Source organism: Drosophila tropicalis, unplaced genomic scaffold, assembly GCF_018151085.1.
Source record: "Drosophila tropicalis isolate 14030-0801.00 unplaced genomic scaffold, ASM1815108v1 contig_859, whole genome shotgun sequence".
Taxonomy (NCBI): Eukaryota; Metazoa; Arthropoda; class Insecta; order Diptera; family Drosophilidae; genus Drosophila; species Drosophila tropicalis.
In genome coordinates, this window is record NW_027173353.1 from 12,009,548 (window position 1) to 12,016,059 (window position 6,512).

Here is a 6,512-nt window from a genome sequence, read left to right on the forward strand (position 1 = left end):
TTCCAAAGTCTCGAATCCAATCCACTAGAATATTGGAAGGTAAGAAAGTAAATTTTACTAATTCAGTTAATATTATCTTATTTCTATGCCTCGTGCCTCGCGTCGTCCTGCGAATCCAAACGGTTATTTAGCAAGGCTGGCCAATTGATTTCGAATAGACGATGCTCCCTGAAATCGAGAGTAGTAAACAAGCTTTGGTTTTTAAACAAAAATATTCAAAATGATCTCTAATTTTTTTTTTTTTTTTTTTGAATGACAACATTGTAAGAAAATTGTACAATTAATTTCAATTATTTATAAAAATGAATGAATTGTTATTTTATACCAAATCAAAGTATATAATTTAGTCGCTTTGTTTTTATTGAATATTGCTTTAACTATTGTTGCTATTTCGCTATATTCCAGCGTTGCATATGAACGAAGAATTTTAAAAGATTGAGTAATATTAATGAATAATTTTGAAAATATTGCGAAATAAATGAATAACTTTGAAAATTCCGCGCAACCATCGAAACATCGATGTTTTTCCAGCTTTAGGCCACACAGTTCCACGGTCTCAGCCGGAAGTCCTAAGTCCGGTAGGGTAATCGTGGGGAGGTTTGACTTTTTGAAGCAATTTAGCAATTATTATTACCCAGAGTCAGAGTAACGAAAAAAAAATAAAATTTCCTTTTTTTTAGAAAAAATTACACCAAAATCAACTACACATTGGAATTATTTTAATTTGATTCGAAGTACAATATTATTTACTAAATTGATTCAAAATATTCAATAATTGTTAGGTTTTCTTTTTTCGTTTTGTTTTATACAATATTATGTGGGTATGTATATGATGATGGAGGGGAACAACTAATGGTAATGAGTGGGGATAACAGGGGCACGGGTAAGGGCAGAGGCTGAGGAGGGCCTTGAGCGTTAGGGGCCACGCATCAAAGGCGGCACGCTCCAAAATTTTGAGTAATGAGCAGGTGAAAAGCCTGCCACGAAATATTTGACAATTTTATGTATTATTATGTACACTATTAGGTATATATATGTATACATTTGTCGTGTGTATATATGTATGTATATATATATATATCTTTGATATATATACATATATTTAATATTGTATGTATTGCATATAAACTTGAATTTAGCATTTGCATAAAAATTCCCAACACTTCAACTAGAGGCTCAACATTAACTGAGCAGTTTCCATCATCATTATCATTTTCAGATTCCTTTTCCATTCCATTCTTGTCCTCTCTCTTCCTCCCTAAATTGTTCGTTCGAGTCATTGTGATCACACTTGATCACTTATGTGTTGCGTATTTTGCCGGGTACGTAGTTCTTATCGATGACATTCTCCTGCAGGAACATATGCAGGCACCTTTCATTTTGCGCCAACGGATGTCCAGCTATTTTGTTAATAAACGCCTCCAAACCCTTGCGTCGATCCTCGATAAAATTCTCATCGAAGATGCCCTCATCTCCCCGAAATGGCATTTGTCGTTTCCAAGCTTTTCCCGGCAGCGGGGGCACTACGATCTGTAAGGAATGTTTGTGGTAGTTATCGATTCAGAAGATGATCATTCTGCCTACTCACCTTGCTATCCCGTTCCAGTTCATTTCTCAGCCACTCAAAATCGCTGTATCGTCGTCTTACACTTGACTCCTTCACTTTAAAAACCGGCAAGTTGGTCTGGAAAAGTTCAAAATTATAAAAACGGGAAAATGAAAACATTTAATGACCCGCATGACTCAATCACAGCTATGGATGTCGTTGCTGCAATTGTGACTAATAATTCGGATTCGTTTCGAGGCGTATCACACACATACACACACACAGATACACATATGCATATGTACATATATGCGCAGTCATTCACACTGGCACACATACATATGTACGCCGCAATCACTTATCAACGTTTTTTTTGGTACCATCCGCTCGGCGGTTACTTGGATATCAACTTGGACTTACTCTCATACGGACTTCGTAATCCGTGTACCGTTTCTTGCCCGCCGCCATCGTGGTCAGCGGATTGACCACGTCGATTTCAAGGAAATTGGCCGGCACCGCGTACGCATCGTCCAGCGTTTGTTTTTTTCACATTTAGACGGCGAGTCGCATCGGCGGTCCCATCCTCAACCATCATTCTGATGATGCAGCAGAAGCTCTAATTGCAATTGTGGTAGACGCCCCCTTTGTACAAACGGGTTTCTTGTGGTGGAGTGTTGGTCTTTCTCCTCCTTCCTTTATTTATTGTTGTTGTTATGTTGTGTTGTATCTGTTGCTTCTCACTCTATTGGAATGCAGCAATTTTCAAGAACTTTGCTCTCCTGTGTGCCACCCTTTGTTTGGGTTACACTGTCTGTATTAACTAATATAATTTAATTAATGTTTAACTACAACAACACAAACTTTCCAATAAATTGCAGTGTGACCGGCCCACATCCTCGACTAATCGATTAGTTTCAGTGCTGCCCCACGATAGCTAACACATATCGATATTCCAAAGAAATTGATGGCAACCCTACGGTCATGTGATGGCACGTGACGTCAGAGCAAATTTTACACTTCCAGAGTAATTTTTCTTCGTACTCCGCAACGACTCGCAGGCCTGGAATTTTGCGTGTGTCGCCCAGTATTAATTCGAAACTGAAAAATTGTATGTCAAGAACAACACGATCAAGTGAAATTTATATAAAAATTGAACTAATTTATTGATTCGAGCAAATAAATTGACCAACGCCGTTTGTGATTTGTTCTATATTTCCAGCTCGAAATTTGCTGTGCACTTTTCAAAATAAAAAGAGAACAAAATGAATGCCCAACAAGCACAACGGGAGCATGTCCTGGCCGTCTCCAGGGACTTTATCTCGCAACCACGGTTGAGTGAGTACCATTAAAATAGAAAATAGCTTACAAATTGTGACAATTGACAAGAAAAGACAAGGCGAACAACCGAGAGCCCTTCACGGGTCCGCCATGACAGTTTGCACGAATCTGGGTGTAAGGCAAAAAGCATAAAAATCAATAAAGTATTCTGCGCCATCCAATGCAAGGGGCGTCTCAATCTTTTGTAGTTGTGAAATATAGACAGATAATAATGTATCTGTAATCAAAAAGGGTTTTAGCAACCAACAAAGTGCTGTAAATTCAATTTACGAAAAATTTTCACTGTCACATGACTTTTGTGTTGTGACAGAGCAGTAGCAGCAGCTCAGCTGTTTGCTCTCTTGTCATTAAGCGGGCACCTGACTACGAATGGGGTGGAGAGACGAGAGTTAAAAATCCAATTGGAAACTAAAGTTGAGTTAACATTTAACGATTTATGTAACGAGATGCAGTTTAAACTTTAAAACAATTTTTATTCATGTTTTTTTGTGAAAAAAGTGTGGCCTTGCTTTTTGATTTTTCTTTTCTCTGGGATTTGCATTATCAATTCCCTAAAAATTCGGTGCAGCTCGTGGATAGTCAGCTGACATAATGTACCCCGTTACTCCCCCTCCCACGATCACAACTTTTTTCGGTTGACAGTTGAGTTTCTTATCAGTTGAGTTTTCTATTAGCAGTGGTTCATGTGAGCGGTAGAATTCAACAATTTGAAATACGTATTTATTTTTTACTATTTTCTCTTCTCTTCTTTCACACTTTTTCCGGCCGTAGCCTACAAGACAGTGTCCGGTGTGAACGGTCCCCTGGTCATTCTCGATGAGGTCAAGTTCCCCAAATTCGCTGAGATTGTGCAGCTGCGTCTGGCTGATGGCACCGTCCGGTCTGGTCAAGTGCTGGAGGTGAGCGGTTCCAAGGCTGTCGTTCAGGTGTTCGAGGGTACCTCGGGTATTGATGCCAAGAACACTCTGTGCGAGTTCACCGGCGACATTCTCCGCACTCCTGTGTCCGAGGATATGTTGGGCCGTGTCTTCAACGGCTCCGGCAAGCCCATCGACAAGGGACCCCCAATTTTGGCTGAGGACTTCTTGGATATTCAGGGCCAGCCCATTAATCCCTGGTCACGTATCTATCCTGAGGAAATGATTCAAACCGGTATCTCTGCCATCGATGTGATGAACTCGATTGCCCGTGGCCAGAAGATTCCAATTTTCTCAGCTGCCGGTTTGCCGCACAACGAAATTGCTGCTCAGATCTGTCGTCAGGCTGGTTTGGTCAAGCTGCCAGGCAAGTCTGTGCTGGACGACCATACCGATAACTTTGCCATCGTGTTCGCTGCCATGGGTGTCAATATGGAAACTGCCCGATTCTTCAAGCAGGATTTCGAAGAGAACGGTTCTATGGAGAATGTGTGTCTGTTCCTTAACTTGGCCAACGATCCAACCATTGAACGTATCATCACTCCGCGTTTGGCTCTGACAGCTGCCGAATTCTTGGCCTACCAGTGCGAGAAGCACGTGCTGGTTATCTTGACCGACATGTCTTCATACGCTGAAGCTTTGCGTGAGGTGTCCGCTGCCCGTGAGGAGGTGCCCGGTCGTCGTGGTTTCCCAGGTTACATGTACACCGATTTGGCCACCATTTACGAACGTGCCGGTCGTGTGGAAGGTCGCAATGGCTCTATTACCCAGATTCCCATTCTGACTATGCCCAACGATGATATTACCCATCCCATTCCCGATTTGACTGGTTACATTACTGAGGGACAGATCTACGTTGATCGTCAGTTGCACAACAGACAAATCTACCCACCAGTCAATGTGTTGCCATCCCTGTCGCGTCTGATGAAGTCTGCCATTGGTGAGGGCATGACCCGCAAGGATCACTCAGATGTCTCTAATCAGCTTTACGCTTGTTACGCCATCGGCAAGGATGTCCAGGCCATGAAGGCTGTGGTCGGTGAGGAGGCCTTGACGCCCGACGATTTGCTCTACTTGGAATTCTTGACCAAGTTCGAGAAGAATTTCATCTCTCAGGTGAGCTTCGACGCACAAGTAAATCAATAACTATGTTTAACTTATTTCTTCTGATTTACAGGGCAACTACGAGAACCGCACTGTCTTTGAATCCTTGGACATTGGCTGGCAGCTGCTGCGTATCTTCCCCAAGGAGATGCTTAAACGTATTCCAGCCTCCATCTTGGCTGAATTCTATCCTAGGGACTCCCGCCATTAGATTCTGATTCTTGATTGTTTTTTTGTTTTTGATTTTTGTCCAAAATTTTGTTTCATTCATAATTTAAGCCGGCGGATCTATCCGCCTTTGCAATATCCCGCTGTGTATGTGTTTATCTTGGTATATCCACATACATAAAGCCACAATATATATATATATATATATAATATCGTATCTATTTGTTCAACCTTTGCGATAGCCGATCTAGTTAAATAATATTCAACGGAGCAAAAAAAAAAAAAAAAAAAAGAATAGAAAGAACAACTATTTTAATGCGTGTCGTAGTCGTCGCCGTCGTTATCGTTGTCGTCCTTCCCGTATTGGAATTGTACATAAATAATTGAATTGTTTAATCGTCGCAAATTACTTTGTACACTCAGTGTTTTTTCCCCCTATTTCGCGCGTTCATTTTGTTAAAGTTTACAACATTTTCTTTGTTAGGTTTTAAGTTTGTGCTCTATAAATTATCATTTCTTTATTTGAATCGTCGTTGCATTCCAAACCAAAATTCAGTTCGTTTTGCTTTTATTTTGTTTTGTCGCGCTTCGATATCAGTTCGCACAAGTATTAGACACTTTTTCCCCGTAACCGTACCCCGTCCCTTACCTTAATTTGCTGTCCCCGCACTGCGCACCGATCTTTGTAAACAATTTGTACAGCAACTCAAATAAAAAAAAAAAACTAAATGAATTAATAAGTGCAAAAATAAAAAGAAATCAATAAAATGCCAGAAATGTCTTAAACGTAGGCAATGTAGACATCTAAACGGATTCATTTTTTAAATTTTTCGATTAATCAATTGTTATAGAAATCTGCATTAATGCCATCCAAATCTGTTTGTGGCGTGGTAGTAGTCACGGGTGAACAAATCATTTGATCAATAGCATAAACAATAAAAAATGTTCAACTAATCGTATGTTTAAAGAATAATTAATGATTCATATATATGTATAAATTATAGAACATTTAAATGATGAGTTAATAAATTACACACCAAATCATGTTAAATCCAAATACGACCAATCTTTTGTAAAGAAAAAACATAAACTAATGTGCAATTCAATTGAATAGAAACGACTGACACACCAAGGGGATTCTGTCAGTACCTTCACAGGACTTTAATCATATGACCATCATTAACCATGGATAGCATATTTTAATTTACCAAATCTCGAAGCTAAAAGCCCTTTGGAATTTATGATCGGTGAATCAGACTTTCTTTGGATTATATGAGGTAATCTTTGTCATTCAAAATTAGGAATTTTAGAATGATTTGTAGCTAAGTTGAGACAAGGCCAATTACGTTTGTACCGATTTCCTTATTCTAGTCTTCAATAAAACGAGAATTCGTTCGTTTAAGACCTGGTGGGATTAAAGAATGAGAAATTATTAGGAA

General features: G+C 39.6%; 2 protein-coding genes across 2 annotated transcripts; one reads left to right on the top strand and one right to left on the bottom strand.

The window, feature by feature from the left end:
- Nucleotides 1-1,224: 1,224 nt before the first annotated feature.
- Nucleotides 1,225-2,445, bottom strand: Snx3 (sorting nexin 3). Its single transcript, XM_068298193.1, is given in 4 exon segments — nt 1,225-1,530; nt 1,589-1,684; nt 1,967-2,092; nt 2,094-2,445. Coding segments are annotated over 4 exon segments (501 nt in total). The 5' UTR covers nt 2,142-2,445; the 3' UTR covers nt 1,225-1,299.
- Nucleotides 2,446-2,495: 50 nt separating this feature from the next.
- Nucleotides 2,496-6,130, top strand: Vha55 (V-type proton ATPase subunit Vha55). Its single transcript, XM_068298192.1, has 4 exons — nt 2,496-2,654; nt 2,766-2,881; nt 3,656-4,917; nt 4,979-6,130. Exons 2-4 carry the CDS (start codon nt 2,809-2,811, stop codon nt 5,114-5,116), a joined length of 1,473 nt encoding a protein of 490 aa, XP_068154293.1. The 5' UTR covers nt 2,496-2,654; nt 2,766-2,808; the 3' UTR covers nt 5,117-6,130.
- The last annotated feature ends 382 nt before the right edge of the window (nt 6,131-6,512 follow it).